Source organism: Zeus faber (genome assembly GCF_960531495.2).
Source record: "Zeus faber genome assembly, chromosome: 13".
Lineage (NCBI taxonomy): Eukaryota > Metazoa > Chordata > Actinopteri > Zeiformes > Zeidae > Zeus > Zeus faber.
In genome coordinates, this window is record NC_137198.1 from 945,105 (window position 1) to 962,713 (window position 17,609).

Genomic DNA, 17,609 nt, shown 5'->3' on the forward strand with positions numbered 1-17,609 from the left:
CTAGGCCAAATCGACTGTGGATGCTGCCTGCGTGTCCATCCAAACCAGCTCTGTGGCAGCGACAACAAAGACGAGAGATTTGGATCTCCGCTGTCGTCTGAGGAAGACGACAAACAGGAGTGTAAAACAGACACAACAAGCGGGCATGCAAAGTAGGGCCTCCATTCACAGATCGGGTCGGCCGGGTCCGTTTTGCGGTCGCCAAAAAACCAGGAGTCTTAAGAGTCTGGAGAGCCAACGGAGCGGCGACCGGCAGGGAGACGAGCAGATTAAGGCTGAAAGCTGTCTCTCCTCCAGGACGATGGAGCACAGAGCTTCAGCTCAGGCTCCAACACCACGGCTGCACAAAGCGGTGATGGAAGCTGTGAAACACACAACAGAGGCGGGGCTGATGGTGGCCGATCAATTTGCCCTTTATCAATATGTGTCCTACTCTGTTCCCGTGTTCTGGTCAACTTGATTGACGTCGCCTCTCACAGAGTTCTGGCCCAAACTCAAGATGACACCAAGCCACAAATACCTCAAACACGTGGACGTCTTCTTGTTTCGCCCATTCAAGCATCGGCGTTGGATCAGTTAGGGACCTGGGCGACTGGATTGACCCAGATATCCCAGCATGCATTTCAACAATGATGATATAATGGAGGGAATCCCTCCCAAGGCTGTTCACACCAGAAGGATGAATTTTGAACACAAGTGCCTTATGAGTACTCAGTATTGAAAAACGACCCGTAAATCATATTATTAAATAAATAACTGTTGTGATGAACACAAGTTGACTGTGTTGAAGACATGAATTATGAAACTAAACCTTTGAATGACAACAGGGTGGTGATGAGTGGATATTCTCTGGGGCCTGTTCAATCATTTGTATTTTTGCATTTCAAAATCATGTCCAACCATAGACATAAGAAGATGTTGTGGTGAATATTACATTTGAATCCATTTAGATTTAACCGTTCTCAACACACAGGACTCCCCTATAGACATGAGTGTTTCCCCTTGAATTTGAAGACACTGGCAGAGCTTCCAACCTTGGGAAATATTTGGAGCAGAACAACAGGGTAGCACTGGGTTCACATGCTTTGGCACCACTTTGCTTTGTCATCAATAACAGCTACTACACTTCAGTAGAGAACCGCAGTAAATGCATCTGGTTACTTTAATCTCTGCCACAAGTTTGGTAAAATGTAAATTAAACAGTGACATAAAGTGTCTGTAACCCCAAACTCAAAGTACTTTTACCTCCAAATTGTACTCAGCTGAAGTACTTCCGTACATTTATTTACTGTAAATGCTGTAACGTGAATGTTTATTTTCAGTTAGGCAGTCAGAGGGCCACCCTTGGGGTCCATGTGGGGTCCTAGAGTCAAGTCAGTCAAATACGTAAAAGAGAGTTTTGGATGTAGTTTATGGATATCCTGGAAAGGTTGAACGCTTTCTGTCGCTCTGAACACAAGCCCTGGGTCCTGCCATCAAGCCGTCTGTGACTGAGCGCTCAGACATTTCACAATCTTCATATTTTCCGTCGGTCTGGCGCTGAGTCGGCAGCCAGTGACAGTAACCATAGTAACAGCACGAGACGACGCGCTCCGCTTTAGTCAGCGCTCGGTTCAGTTTGTCATTTGCCCAGTGATGGTTATGCAAACACACACGGATTCCCGGAGGCGTCGTAGGGAAGATCGCTGTTCGTCCCAAACACATTTCCTATCGTCACCGCGTAACGAGGTTCATCAAACGAGTAGATATACAAGCTGATCTTTTTAGGATATCTACATGTCAGCATTACAGTCACATTGTTGTGCTTGATCACGACTCCCTCGCTTCCCATGCACTTCACAATGCAGCGTTAGGCCTCGGTGGATAATAAAGCAGCGCTGCGCTGGTATCAGTGGATGTTGAGTGGGGGAGAGGGAGGGAAGGGTTACAGTTCATATCAACCTGGAGAGTTCACTTTCAAACTCTGTGCCAGTAGATTCTAATACTTTGTGGTAATTTCTCTGGTTGGAAAAATCAAAATGAAAAAATGACTTAAAAGACAAGGAATCATCTTTTGACTCAAATACTTCAGGTGCATACAGTGCTTACTCGTTCGTTCGTGTAGGGCTACACAGGCAATTGGGACATTAGCCAAGAAGTGGTATCGTCATCCGGTTCAATGAGGCCGCTGACTCCATGTGGTGATTTGAAGATTGGGCATTCATCAATGATGTGCTAACTAATGTTTGACAATAACACGTAGAGAACAACGTGACACCAACACACACGTGGCACAGCACGACGCAGGACGGGGAGCTGGGATGACACAATGCTTATTCAAGGAAGCCGTTTTGTCATAGATAAAAAATGTATTCTTTGTTTGTCTTGAGGGAAGAATTTGGCTTTTGCTTGTGTTCCACGCAGGTTGTCAACGGTCTGTAAATGTACAACGTCCAGAGGAAATAATATGACTTTGATCCTTTGTGCCCACGTATAACTGAAGAAGATTAACATCAGGAAACGGAAAACTTGAGGTTGGATAATGCAGAAAGACAAGTGTGAGTCAGCGCTAAACCATAATATATAAAACACACAAAACACACGACGGCACGCTGCCCACTTCAAAGACATCCACGTGGATGGGACTCACCTGGATCTTGATGGGCCAAGTGAAGTTGCTGACATAAACAAAAAAAGTAATGTTGGGGTTGTTGCGGAAGTCGAAGTTCTCGTTGGAGAAGCTGTCCTTGAACTCCTTGATGTTGCTCCTGGAGACGATGGGAATCTCCTCTCCACTCTGTGTGCCGGCTGGAGGGAGGAGGAGAGGAGGAAAACAGGGTGGAAGGGAGGATGGAAGGTAGGATAGGAGGTAGGATGGGAGGTAGGACGGGAGGTAGGAGAGAAGGATAAAATGAAGGAAGGTCCAGATGATGGACAGAAGAATAAAAGTAAAGTGCATCAGTGATGACGTGGAGCAGTGATCTGCTGAGGTTGACTCTACGACTCCACACCAATAAAGCAATAAAAGGCTGAAGTTCACAAAGACGTCACTCATCTCATTATTTACAACAATATAAAGTTGGTTGAGTTTTAAAAATGATGGGATGTAGGACACGTGACAGGGACACTTTCCACTCTGGGGTGTGGAGGAGCCTGACGCCCTCACAGAGGGTGAGCGTGGTTGAGGGAAGTGCAGCGGGCGGGGTCGGCCACGCCCTCTGAAGGCTCCCGGGGGAGCAGGGTCTTACCGGTGAAGCTGGTGGCCCACGTGATGTTGAGGTTGAAGTTCTTGGAGGCGTTGATGAACATGTCCAGGTCTCGGTTTGGCTGAGGAGGAGAGAGGGGGGACGCGGGGGTTAAGCAGGGCTCCACGGTAACCATTGCCCAGTTGCCACGGGTAACCAGATTTGGGCCATGGTCAGCCGTGTTGCGCGGGACGGTTGCCTGTTAAGAAACTGAATACGTTTCTCCTTTGTTCACTTTCAAAATAAGAGTTGACCTTGGAGGGGCAGGCAAGGCTCCCTCCAGCCAGCCACGCCCCCCCACTGAGCCTGCCTCAGCGGGGGGGCGTGGCTCCTCAACACACGTCTTTTTTACTTTTCTTCTTCAGGTTTTTGATTTGTTTCTTATTTAAATTCTGCTTTATTTATTTTTTAATTGTTATTATTTTTTTTTAATAAACATCAAATGACCCTCTCCTGCGCTTGGCATCTGTGTTTTCATGACAAAACGTAGTTTGGAGGCGATGGACTGGTCTTGGGATTCCTCCTGCCGGGAGACGCCGGGAGACGCCGGGAGACGCCGGGAGACTCCCTGTTGCCGATCAGTCACATCGTGTGAAAAGCACCAAGATTCCTGATCACGACACAAAGTCCTGTCGTGTGAACGGCGCAGTGATCTGACGTCTTTCATAGTCGTGTCTGTGCCCTCGGCATCATTTGATGAAACGATCTGATTGGCTGAATGTAGGTGAGTGCATCTGATGACATCACGAGTATTAGAAAATTATCATAAAGATAATAAAAGATCATGAGTAAAGTTTTATATGATGTTAGGAGATGATGTGACGTTTCAATTTCGATCTGATTTTAAGGGAAACCCACAGTGAGCGTTGCATCTCCTACTAGAGAGCAACACCACCACCCCGACGCAACACGGGACAACATGCAACAGATGGCTGACGTTCCCCATGAAGGCGGACAAAGAATGGTTGTGGAATTCTGCAGCCGACTTAAAATGCGGTATTTTCTAAAGTAATCTAGTCAAATAAAAGGACGTTGAAACGCTAAATTGGGCGGAGTCAAAAGAGTGGAACTAATTCTGCTGTAAATACAACGCTGGAACCTTTAAGCCGCTTAGCCCTGGCTTAGTGGTGCTCCAAAAAACTCTGTAATTAACACTCTAAAGAAATTTGGACATGTTATTGTGGCTAAATAACAATGTCACACAACGCCGAATGCCATTGTAATGCAAAAGCAGTCGCTTGAAATGATCTCTTTCAAAATAAATATAACTCTCAAATGATAAAAGCAGCTGTGTCAGACGCAGGCTTTTGGCGAACAAGGCCGGTCACATCGTAGCAGCACAGCAGTGATGACTCATTATTTCTGTTTACGAGAAAATTAACATTTAAATGGGTTAAAATGAGATAAACAGTCGAATATAAACTGTAGCACATCATTAGCGGGAAAGGATTATTATTTCTGGCTCAAAGCCCCTTCAGAAAATCAACAAAAAATGAAGTTCTGAAGAATCCCCTGCAGACATTAGATTTGATTCTTGTGTGTTTGTCTCCAGATGCCAAGAGCAGCTGTGCACCAGCCGCCAAGGCTTCCCCCACAACAGAGCTCGGATACAAGTGAAGCTTGTGCTCAGCTGCTGACTCCTCCCCCTCAGCTGCTGACTCCTCCCCCTCAGCTGCTGACTCCTCCTCCTCAGCTGCTGACTCCTCCTCCTCAGCTGCTGACTCCCCCCCTCAGCTGCTGACTCCTCCCCCTCAGCTGCTGACTCGGTTTACGTGAGTAGAGGCAAAGTAGAGTGGAGGTAGAGAAGAGTGAAGGTAGAGTAGAGGTAGAGTAGAGGTAGAGTAGAGTGGAGGTAGAGAAGAGTGAAGGTAGAGTAGAGGTAGAGTAGAGGTAGAGTAGAGTGGAGGTAGAGAAGAGTGAAGGTAGAGTAGAGGTAGAGTAGAGTGGAGGTAGAGAAGAGTGAAGGTAGAGTAGATGTAGAGTAGAGTGGAGGTAGAGAAGAGTGAAGGTAGAGTAGAGGTAGAGTAGAGGTAGAGTAGAGTGGAGGTAGAGAAGAGTGAAGGTAGAGTAGAGGTAGAGTAGAGGTAGAGTAGAGTGGAGGTAGAGAAGAGTGAAGGTAGAGTAGATGTAGAGTAGAGGTAGAGTAGAGTGGAGGTAGAGAAGAGTGAAGGTAGAGTAGATGTAGAGTAGAGGTAGAGTAGAGTGGAGGTAGAGAAGAGTGAAGGTAGAGTAGATGTAGAGTAGAGGTAGAGTAGAGGTATAGCAGAGTAGCGGTATAGTAGAGCAGAGGTATAGTAGAGCGGAGATATAGTAGAGTGGAGATATAGTAGAGTGGAGGTAAAGTAGAGTGGAGGTAAAGTAGAGTAGAGGTATAGTAGAGTAGAGGTATAGCAGAGTAGAGGGATAGTAAAGGTATAGTAGAATAGAGGTATAGTAGAGGTATAGCAGAGTAGAGATATTGCAGAGTAGAGGTTTAGTAGAGGTATAGTAGAATAGAGGTATAGTAGAATAGAGGTATAGTAGAGTAGAGTGGAGGTAGAGTATAGGTATAGTAGAGTAGAGTGGAGGTATAGTAGAGTATAGGTATAGTAGAGTGGAGATATAGTAGAGGTAGAGTAGAGATATAGTAGAGGTATAGTAGAGGTAAAGTAGAGTAGAGGTATAGTAGAGGCATAGTAGAAGTATAGTAGAGTAGAGGTATAGTAAAGGCATAGTAGAGGTATAGCAGAGGTGAGATATAGCAGAGTAGAGGTATAGTAAAGGTATAGTAGAGGTATGGTAGAGGTATAGTAGAGGTAGAGTAGAGGTAGAGTAGAGGCATAGTAGAGTAGAGTAAAGGTAGAGTAGAGGTATAGTAGAGGTATAGTAGAGGTAGAGTAGAGTAGAGGTAGAGTAGAGGTATAGTAGAGGCATAGTAGAGGTTTTGTAGAGTAGAGGTATAGGAAAAGGTATGGTAGAGATATAGTAGAGTAGAGGTATAGTAGAGTAGAGGTAGAGTAGCGGTATGGTAGAGTAGCGGTATGGTAGAGGTATAGTAGAGTAGGGGTATAGTAGAGGTATAGTAGAGTAGAGGTAGAGTGGAGGTAAAGTAGAGTAGAGGTATAGTAGAGGTAGAGTAGAGGTAGAGTGGAGGTAATGTAGAGTAGAGGTAGAGTAGAGGTAGAGTAGAATAGAGGTATAGTAAAGGTATAGAGGTATAGTAGAGTAGAGGTTTGGTAGAGTAGAGGTAGAGTGGAGGTAAAGTAGAGTAGAGGTATAGTAGAGGTAGAGTAGAGGTAGAGTGGAGGTAATGTAGAGTAGAGGTATAGTAGAGGTGTCGTAGAGGTATAGTAGAGAAGTTGGTATAGTAGAGGTATAGTAGAGGTAGAGTAGATTAGAGGTATAGTAGAAGTATAGTAGAGGTATAGTAGAGGCATAGTAGAGTAGAGTAAAGGTAGAGTAAAGGTATAGTAGAGGTATGGTAGAGGTAGAGTAGAGGTATAGTAGAGGTATGGTAGAGGTATGGTAGAGCAGAGGTATGGTAGAGGTATAGTAGAGTAGAGGTAGAGTAGCGGTATGGTAGAGTAGCGGTATGGTAGAGGTATAGTAGAGTAAAGGTATAGTAGAATAGAGGTATAGTAGATGTATAGTAGAATAGAGGTATAGTAGAGGTATAGTAAAGGTATAGTAGAATAGAGGTATAGTAGAGGTATAGTAGAATATAGGTATAGTAGAGGTATAGTAGAGTAGAGGTATAGTAAAGGTATAGTAGAATAGAGGTATAGTAGAGGTATAGTAAAGGTATAGTAGAATAGAGGTATAGTAGAATATAGGTATAGTAGAGGTATAGTAGAGTAGAGGTATAGTAAAGGTATAGTAGAATAGAGGTATAGTAGAGGTATAGTAAAGGTATAGTAGAGGTATAGTAAAGGTATAGTAGAGTAGAGGTATAGTAGAGGTATAGTAAAGGTATAGTAGAGTAGAGGTATAGTAGAGGTATAGTAAAGGTATAGTAGAGTAGAGGTATAGTAGAGTAGAGGTATAGTAAAGGTATAGTAGAATAGAGGTATAGTAGAGGTATAGTAAAGGTATAGTAGAGGTATAGTAAAGGTATAGTAGAGTAGAGGTATAGTAGAGGTATAGTAAAGGTATAGTAGAGTAGAGGTATAGTAGAGGTATAGTAAAGGTATAGTAGAGTAGAGGTATAGTAGAGTAGAGGTATAGTAAAGGTATAGTAGAATAGAGGTATAGTAGAGGTATAGTAAAGGTATAGTAGAGGTATAGTAAAGGTATAGTAGAGTAGAGGTATAGTAGAGGTATAGTAAAGGTATAGTAGAGTAGAGGTATCGTAGAGGCATAGTCTACTCTGCTCCAAACTATCGTGTTGTCCCGTCTGGCATGATATTAGGCTCCTCTGCTGTCTGACCCCTTACGTACTGTATCCATAACAGTCATCTACGTAGGAACACACTCCACACGGAACTGTTGTGTAAAGGAGGCTCCGTGGGAATGATACCTACTGCCTTTCAAGCATGTTTTTATCCAGCAATGTTACGGATTCCATCTGGGAGGGAAGGGGCTGGGGAGTAGAGGGACAATCGAGTTTTCTACATCATCATCACATCTCACAAGGACTTTGGTTTTGGTTTTGTTGCTGCTCCGCTGGTTGGCTTTCAACATGGCCGCCCCTGTGTTGACGTGAGCCTCAGTGCGTTTGTGGTTCAGAGTATTTTGGGAGCTCGTTGGGAGCGACGCCCCGCACTTATTACAACCACCACAAGATTATTAGAGTGGCTGAAGCCGTCAGCACTGCCATTATTAATAAATTAAACATAACGAGTTTGGTCATAATCATTTTGTTTTGGTAATTATTAGGATGATGGAGGAGAGCCTCCGGGGAGAATCCAGGGGACAAATAAATCCTGAAGGATAAAGAAAAATGAAAAAAGAAAAGAAGAATAATTGTCAGGTTTAACAGTTTCTAATGAGGCGGGCGCCAGGGACACTCTTATTATAGAGACAGAGCGATCCCGTCAGTCTGTAATGAGGATATTCTGGGATGCTAAAGACGGAGGCACCAACAGCTGGAGACATGGTGTCTGGAGAAATGGGCAATGAGCTCATGTTGCATTGTTCAGGTTTCTGCTGGTGGTATCGTGCTTTTCGGTTTAAATGCTGATCACGTCGTTCTTCCTCGTGCTTGAGAAGGCTCTCCAAGCATCAGCTGCTTGTTGTTACATACAGTTCGGACGGAGTCCAAGCTGATTTTTATCAACGTATGAAAAGTGGTTGACAACGGGGCAACCAGACCGCAGGGGATGGTTGACAGTGGCCGTGTCTGGTTTCCCAGGCAACAGGGCGTTATTGTCGGGCCCTGGCATACTTCCAAGTAAAAACTGAAATCAAAACCCCCTTCTCTATGAAAAGGGCCTGCTTTGGAACAACATCTCACTCTGTTTACAGTTCATCGGTGCATCGCATCATGAAAGGTGGTTACGGTTTGGACCGGTCTTTTAGATGCACGTTAGACGACGATTCGGGAGTCCTGTTAGCTCCCACCTTACTGTCAGCTCGTGCTACCAAGATGGTGGTGTACGTGTGACTTGGGCGAGCCACCTACCTCCTCGGGCGTAGCCACAAAGTTGATGGCGGTGTAGTAGCGGTCGTCCTCCTGCGACAGGCTGAAGGTGAACTGGTAGTCGATGAGCAGGGTGTCTGTTCAGAGGGGGAGAGCTTAGGAACAGAGAGAAGGCAGCTTCATCGCTCTCAGTCTCAAAGTCACACCCGATCGTGTGTTTGCGGGAAAGGCACAGAAAAAAGATGTAAAATACTGTATGCATAAAAACAAAAATTGTGTTTCTGTGTATTTAAATTAATTGGCGCTTGAATTTAAAGTAGACATGCATAGACTTATTACTGGAATGCAAGGAAATGTTTTTGTTTTTGAAAATGTTCAAAAATATGAGAAAAAATATTTCCAGTTATTTCTGTGATATACAGAATGCCTTTTTTCACAGGAAGTGACGACATATTCGTTGGTCGTAAAAAAACGAAACAAAAAAAACAACAAAAAACACTTTTTTCTTTGACTGGCAAATTTGGCTGCGTGTGGGCGGCTCGGGCGCTTTAATCCACTCTGCAGCCACTCCGTCACAGAAGGTCAACATCCCAGTTTACTGAGCCGCTCTTTTTGTTTATCGCCGTGGCGTCGTGGACAAACAGGCGGTGGAAGTGCTGCTCACACTAATTCCACACACAGAGTATCTTATGTGGGGGATAAACAAACAAAATGGAAAAGAAAAAAAAAACAACCTAAAACGTGACCTTGAAAAAGGGGTCGTCTCACAAACACAGACACTCAGCCCTGACAAAAGTCAGTAAATTGGAAATCCACTTACAGTAACATGTTCCTTTTAGGGGGTTGCCTTGGTAACGGTTCTCCACTTCACACCTGAAAGTGAACAGAGAGAGGAAGTGGGACGAAAAGAGGGAGGGAGACGGGGGTAGAGAGAGAAGCAAGGGATATGGAGAAAGAGAGGAAAGGTAGACATAAAGAGAAAAGAGATAAACAAAAGGAGGGAGTGAGTATCCTGCACGTCCTGACCTTCAGAGCAGAATCAGCCCAGAGAGCAGATTACAAGGCTGTGATTCTGCCGCTCCAGTCAAGAAAGGACGACAGGAAAAAGAAAGGATGGAATGTCTCACAGCTCAAGTCAGACCAACAAACAAACGTCAAACAACCCCACAAACAGAAAAATAAAACTAAAGGGGTGCTTGGGTTGGTAGACCGACCGGCGTTCATCTGTAACATCAACCTCCACCAACATTTGTATGAAGACGCTTGTTTGTAGTGAAAGTAACAGACTGTGCACGACTCCGACTGGGGACGGGAGGAATCTAAATCCAATCAAGAGACTAGATTTTCACTTTTGGAAATGTTATCGTCGCCATCGTGGTGGCGACTCGCTCATCCATTGTAAAGTTTCAGGTGACATGACACAAAGTTCCTCTCCATGCTGAACTGGGCACTTGACAGTTTGTGGGGGAAAGAGGAGCCAGGCACGACGACGTCGCCGGGCACGGGCCGAGGTAGACGCCGGGCACGGTCTCAGCGTAATTAAGGAAGCTCCGCTTTACTGGACACGGAAAAGAGTTTTTAAAAAAACTTCATAAATGTCTATACAGGTGTGAAGAAACACACCTTGTGGTCCTCTAGAAATGGACAGCTGGCTTTTCCGTTATCCGGTAATTACCAGTTTTTGACTGGGAAAATATGTTGAGGTCCGACATATTTAAATGTCTCGGTCATAATGGTACCGGTGAAAATAGACGGACAACACCACAAACTTGATTATTTATTATAACCTACTTGCCAAATTAATTTTGTTTTTGATTTGTTTATAAAATGTTATTTTAGTGTGATGTTCACGTTAAGCATCTGCTCTTGTTACTTATCATCAAGCACCAACGGAAACTTTTTGATTTCATGTAGTAATATTCATCATTTTAATAACGGCGTTAACTGGCTGGACTTTATTTTGTATGTTCAATAGAAGACATGAAAATGGATGTGCCTTGACGTCGTTCTCTATAAAGACTGCTTATCAATTGGTTTTGAGCTCAAGAAACACAGATATTTGACCGGAATCGCTTCCATTTGCTGGGACATTAAAATCTCGCAGACCCGCAGCGATTTTTTCGACCAGAAACTCTGATGGACATGAGACCCTGTCTTGGATCGGGACCCACCAGTTGAGAACCACTGAGCACACAGAGTCTGTGTGTGTGTGTGTGTGTGTGTACTCACAGGTGGCAGCGGTCTCCCTTGATGCCTTTGGTGGTGCAGTAGCACTTCCCGTTGCTGGGGTTGCACATGCTGGCGTGGCCGTTGCACTTGCAGGCTGTGACAGGGAAACAGAAGCCATGAAACAATAACAAACAACAGGAAGCGGCAGAGTTGAAAGGACCAAGTGATTGTACGTCTCCTTTAGCTCCTTTAAAAGCTTCTTGGTGAGCGGGGGCCACGTCCAACCAGAAAATGATCCACTAACCCAGGGGTGGGCAAACTACGGCCCGCGGGCCACATCCGGCCCATTGGTCTTTTTAATCCGGCCCGCCGAGGATTGGTACAGATTTCATTATTATGACCGCATTCATTTGACCTTGACCTGTAACGCCTGGCGTTTCACCAGGTGGCGCATTAGGCGCAGTGACTTGATTTTGCGGAGCCCGAGCTTCTCTGTGTTATTACTCTGCTACTACTCTGAAGCCATCTGCAACAACGAGTGGGCCAACGAAAAGAAAAGTCCACAGTGAGTGTCGAGTGTTTAATAAGGAATGGACAACTAAATATTTTTTTACCCAGGTCCGCTCAAAGGCTGCATGTCTTATTTGCCAATAAACGATTGCGGTTTTAAAGGAACACAATCAGCCGTCACTTTTCCACCAAGCGTGCTAATTACGCTAACAACCAATCAACGCAACGCACGGACGGCTACCGCTCAGAGGTTGGCAGCTGGCTTGCAGGCTCAGCAAAACACCTTTATCCAACAAACTGCCAAGAATCAGGCACGAAGGCAAGTTATTTGCTGGCATTCAAATTAGCAAAAGCCAGCAGCCTTTCTCCGGAGGGGAGTTTCTCAAAGAGTGCACGCTAGAGACAGCAGGTATCTTGTGTCCTGGGAGCAAGAACAAATTTGAAAAAATGAGCTTATCACGCAGGACAGCGACTCGCCGTGTTGAACTAATTGACGAAGACTTAGCTCGCAAGCTAAACAAAAAAGCGGAGTCATTTACATGATATTCTTTGGCACTGGACGAAAGTAATGACATAAAGGACACCGCTCAGCTTTTCATTTTTCTCAGAGGGATTAATGACAATTTTGAGATAACGGAGGAGTTTTTTGCCGTGGAATCCTTAAAAGGGAAAACACGGTGAGAGGACTTGTATGACAGTGTGTCGGCGGTCATCAAGAGGTGACAAGTCACTTCAGCCGGTGTCATGTCCCTTCTCACAAGACCCTGAAACGGCGCCACAGGAGCTGCAATTGGAACCGATTGATCTCCAATGTGACACCGTCTTAAAGGAGAAGTTCAACTCTGTTAAACTGGATGAGTTTTATGCTTCATTAAGCACAGGCAAATTTCCAAACATCCAGAAGATGGCACAGAGGATGCTGCTGTTGTTTGGCTCTACGTATGTGTGTGAACAGACTTTTAGTGCGATGAACACCAACAAAGCACCACACAGATCCCAGTTGAGCGATGAACACCTCAGATCTGTTCTGAGAATTGCCAAAACAAAACTAACACCAAACTCCGATGCACTGGCAAAAATGGGTGATCAACAACACTGTTCCCACTACAAGGTAAGTGTATTAACACTGTAATGCTCTTTTTCTGTTTATGTTTGATATGTATGCATCTTGTGCTGACCCGGCCCGTCTGTCAAATTTTAAAAGTCAATGTGGCCCCTGAGCCAAAAAGTTTGCCCACCCCTGCACTAACCCAATCAGAAAGGACTCTACATGACGTTACACACATCCTGTTGTTTATACCTTTAACATGGTCAAACACATTTTGCTCTTATTCATGTACTGTGTGTTACTTACGTCTTGTCTAATGTCGTTTTTAAAGACTGTACGCTGCCTCCACAGATGAACTTCCTTACAGAAAAACAAAGTTCTGTGAATTTGAATAAAAGGTCTATTCTATCTGTGTCATTTGGGCTTTTCTCGCCCTAATAATTCTCCGCTGTGCGGGTAAGTTAATTAACCGCTCTGCCGTCGTGCGTTATCGCTGCCCCGGAAGAATAAAAACTGAGGCGGCAGTCGATCATTTCCAGCCCGGTTTAAAAATATTTCCTTTAGCAGCCTGCCAACACGCCGACAGCCTGTTTGAACAACATTAGGTGCCAAGTTAAAATTAGATGGGTGCTTTGCTCATAAAACCTGCGCTCAGGTTAGAGGCAGGTTAAGAATAACGTAAACACAGATAAAAAGCATCTTTAGTGCCCATCACAATTTGCCGTAAATGTTATCTTCACCGAAAAACCTTGAGGGACAGATCAGTCAATAAAGACGTGAGAATTAAATAATGACTGTGAAAAACTGCTAAATAAAGCTGCGTAGAGAGCCCGTTTGACCTCTGGATTGATTCGTTGACTGATTTATTGATTGGCGGCCCCACTGAGATATGGAATGAATTACATCTTAAAAACCCTTCAGGGCAACACAGACGCTGAACACAGAGAATAAATGAACTGACTGACTGTCAGTTAGATGCTATGCTACTACAACTAGAAATATGCATGAATGTGCAGGAAATGTTCCTAAATCCACCCAAGTGTTATTCAAACTCACCATCACTAAGACCGAAGAACAGACATTTATTGGCTCTTGGGTAGAGTCACTTTTCCTTCACTTAACTCATGGAAATACAAATAATGCACTTTGTATTTGTTGCAACATTTCTATCATTGGCTTAAAATTCCCTTTTAATTTTTAATTTTGCAGCTCACGCAGCACAACTCCGCTGCAGAGCGCACGACACCAACATGGAGGGTGACCTCCTGGAGGAGCGAGCCAAAATGCTTTTTATGGCTTGAACGCAACAAACAAACAGGATGCACTCAGCACTCGTTGGAGCGCATCGCTGCAACACATACAGAAACTCAGACACCCATCCGCATCGCCCGCAAAGGAAATCGAGAGTCGTCACCACTCACGCTGACAGCTGCCTCCGTTGGTGGGGTCGCCATAGAAACCAGAGATGCAGCTGTCGCAGTGTCGTCCGGTTGTGAGATCCTCACACTTCTCACACACGCTCTGGTTGACACACTGGCTGTGGCCGTTACACTGGCAAGCTGTTACGATAAGTTAAAAAACATATAAAGGAGATGTTTTAAATGCACTTACATTTGGAACTACTACAACTTACAGTACATCTGCTATTAAAAAAATAAATAAAAATGCCAATCTTTGACCTGGTTACGGTACAGACCTGGACAGTGGATGAAGGACCAGTTGTACTTGGCCTGGCCGGGGCACATGCTGGCGTTGAGGGCCGGCTGGGGACTGGAGGCCACGCCCGGCAGGGTCGAGGGCGCCGGCACAGCTGTCTGGAAGGGCCCGCGGTACGAGCCCTCGATGCACTGGCCCTTGCCGGTGTTGCTGGGGTCCGTGCACCAGCCGCAGCCCGGCTGGTCCAGGCACTGGGCACATGTCCGGTAGCCAGAGCAGTTCTCAGCTGTGGGCAAGCAGAGAGGGCAGAACTAGGACGTAACCGACGTGGGTCACGACAGTTCTGGAGGGAACTGATGATTCCACAATGACTTTACCTCTTCCTACTCCCCCTACCTCCACCTCCAGACTCTAACGGAATGATAATGGAATCCACCATTTTCATCAATATCTTAAAATTTGTCGATTAAAAGGGATAATATAATGATTTTTGACCATTATTTAGCATGTATCTGTTTGTTTTCAGGTGACAAAACGGAACATTGACTTATAAGACTATGTTTGATTCATATCTTTCAGTCGGTACCATCATGAAATTCATGACATATCGTGATAAATCGTTCTCTGGACACAATTTAGGACAATGACAAGTATGAGAGTTAAAGTCAAGCAAATTCTAGTTCATTTTGAATCAAATTACAGTTCTAAAGTCTAAAGTAAGTCTAAAGCTAACGTGATTTCTATTGTTGTTATTATGGGTCAACAAAATCCATCTATTTTTGGTTTGATTATTTTAGGGCGCAAAGAAAATCAACTACATTACAGTCAGTTCTGAGCAGAAAATGATCAACTTGGTAATCAATCAGAGATCATTATGGATGTGTTCCAGTCTGACGGTGTAAGGTTCCCCCGGTGCCACCGCTGCTGGGAATTCATTTTGTTTTACCAGAGGAGAGGACTCTCCGTCTTATCCCTTAAGAAACAAACGTTATATTATTTTGCGCTACAGATGCTTCATATCCAGGTCAATTCACACACCTGTTAGTCAAGCATATCCATCTGACAATGTCCGCACAGCGATCATAACAACAAAGCACTGGGTGGATGTCAACAAGCAACAAGCACTGCTGATTCACATGAGTAACACACAGCAACGCGATAGCAAACACAACCATTTGATAGGAATATGCAAATAAATATTTGTGAAATAAACAACATTTGGAAGACCCATCTTCAAGATTCAAGATTCAAGATTCAAGATTTTTATTTGTCACATACATATACATACTTCCATACATATATGCAGTGAAATGTAATGCAACGCACCCGGTGATAGCACACAATATGTCCTAGGAAAAAATAAAAAATAAAATAAAATAAAAAGTAGAAAATTCCTTTCTAATAGACCGACTAACTGACTCCTAAAACGTAATACAGTAAGTGGAATACTTATAGAATAAGATAAAAATATATAGAATAAAATACAATAAAACTAAATTGAAATAAAATGGAATAGATAGAAGGAATATGCCTATGTATATACAGATATGTGCATTTAAAGTGGCATGTGAATTAAAGTGGCGTGTGAATGTGAATAGTGTGAGGTAGTGTTTGGGATAATACAGCACAGTATACAACAGTACGGCGCAGCAATACGGCATCACGAACAACCCTGAACAGTGACACAGTATGCGGTACAGTATGCTACATACAGTACAGTAGGTAGTGGAGCCTAGTGCATGGCTCAGTTAGGACCCCTGGTGAGGTCAGCGTTGACAGTTCTAATGGCTTGAGGGAAGAAACTCCGTCTCAGTCTCTCTGTTCTCGCTGCGTGACTGCGGAGGCGCTTGCCTGACCGCAGCAGCTGAAACAGTCCGTTGTTGGGGTGATGAGGATCCTTCATGATCCTACGGGCTCTGCTACTACACCTCCTGTTGTATAACTCCTGCAAGGGGGGGAGGGTAGTTCCAGTGGTACGTTCAGCTGAACGCACCACCCTCTGCAGGGCCCGCCTGTCCTGGGCAGTACAGTTCCCAAACCAGGCAGTGATGTTGCCTGTCAGGATGCTCTCCACTGCTCCAGAGTAGAAGGACTTGAGGATCCTCACCGAGACCCGGAATTTCCTCAGCTGCCTGAGGTGGTAGAGACGCTGCCTCGCCTTTCTCACCAGAGTGTCTGTGTGAACAGTCCATGTTAAGTCCTCTGTGATGTGGACTCCCAGATATCTGAAGCTGCTCACCCTATCGACAGAAGTCCCATTAATCCACAAGGGCGCGTGCGTCCTCGATTGTGATCCACGCCTAAAGTCCACAATCAGCTCCTTGGTTTTGCTGACGTTCAGGTGGAGGCTGTTGTCCTGGCACCAGAGTGACAGGTCAGCCACCTCCTCGCGGTAGGCCTTCTCATCGCAGTCGGTGATCAGGCCCACGACCACGGTGTCGTCAGCAAACTTGATGATGGTGTTGGAGCTGGACCTGGCCACACAGTCATGTGTGTACAGGGAGTACAGTAGGGGGCTGAGGACGCAGCCCTGGGAGGATCCTGTGTTCAGGGTGAGGGAGCTTGACATGTACTTCCCCACCTTGACCACCTGGGGGCGGCCTGTGAGGAAGTCCAGGATCCAGGTGCACAGCGGAGCATTCAATCCTAGCTCCATCAACTTGACAGCCAGTCTGGTGGGAACTAGTGGTGTTGAAAGCTGAACTATAATCAATGAACAGCATCTCACATAGGCCCCCTTCTGGCCATCCAGGTCCGTGAGCGTGGTGTGCAGTACCTACCTCTTGATAGGTTTCTTCTCGGTAATAGTATTCCCAAGACAGTGGGTATCCCACTTGCACCGATCCTCCTTCCTGGAGGCGGGCCTTACTCTGAGCGAGGGCCACTGGACGCAGAAAGCTGCCAATGTCAACTAGACAACTAACAGATTCCCTCACAGAGATATTAATGTTGCATATTATTTGGATAGGATTCCCATTAAGAAACGTCACAAGTGTAAGTTATTTTATCATTGAAAATGTCATTAACACCCAGTGGATGTATATATTTTTTTTTTGCAAGCACATGCAAGAAAATTAAGAATAAATAAAAAGCTGCAGTGCTTCACCTCCGCTGCTACAACTGCATCCAACATTGGGGACTGTGTGTTTTCTGACCTGCTCTAGAGCGCCACACACAACTAATCCTCACGGCCAAATGTATTAATGTTAATGTCCTCTGAGAGATCTATGCATCGGTCTCAGAATTCATGTTCATTCTGATGCTCCATCAGCACAGAGCGCAGCTTCCTCCGCTCGCCCTCCAGGAACGTGTTGACAACCTGTGGCCGTCAGTAACAAAATGTACCTAATTAACCTGCCGACGTGCATGAATTAATGCAGGAGCCAAAAACACAACAAAGTGCCAGACAAAGTCAAATGTATTAAACTAATAAACCACGTTTATA

At 44.8% G+C, this 17,609-nt stretch overlaps 1 protein-coding gene across 1 annotated transcript in view; it reads right to left on the reverse strand.

Moving 5' to 3' along the window:
• Window positions 1–17,609, reverse strand: part of atrn (attractin) — a 154,134-nt gene that overhangs the window by 92,014 nt on the left and 44,511 nt on the right. Inside the window, exons 18-24 of the mRNA XM_080012760.1 lie at window positions 14,205–14,450; window positions 13,930–14,067; window positions 11,011–11,104; window positions 9,602–9,654; window positions 8,824–8,918; window positions 3,228–3,306; window positions 2,630–2,787 (exon numbers count right to left, since the gene is read on the reverse strand). Coding sequence (XP_079868886.1) covers window positions 2,630–2,787; window positions 3,228–3,306; window positions 8,824–8,918; window positions 9,602–9,654; window positions 11,011–11,104; window positions 13,930–14,067; window positions 14,205–14,450 — 863 coding nt within the window. The remainder of the gene's footprint in view (window positions 1–2,629; window positions 2,788–3,227; window positions 3,307–8,823; window positions 8,919–9,601; window positions 9,655–11,010; window positions 11,105–13,929; window positions 14,068–14,204; window positions 14,451–17,609) is intronic.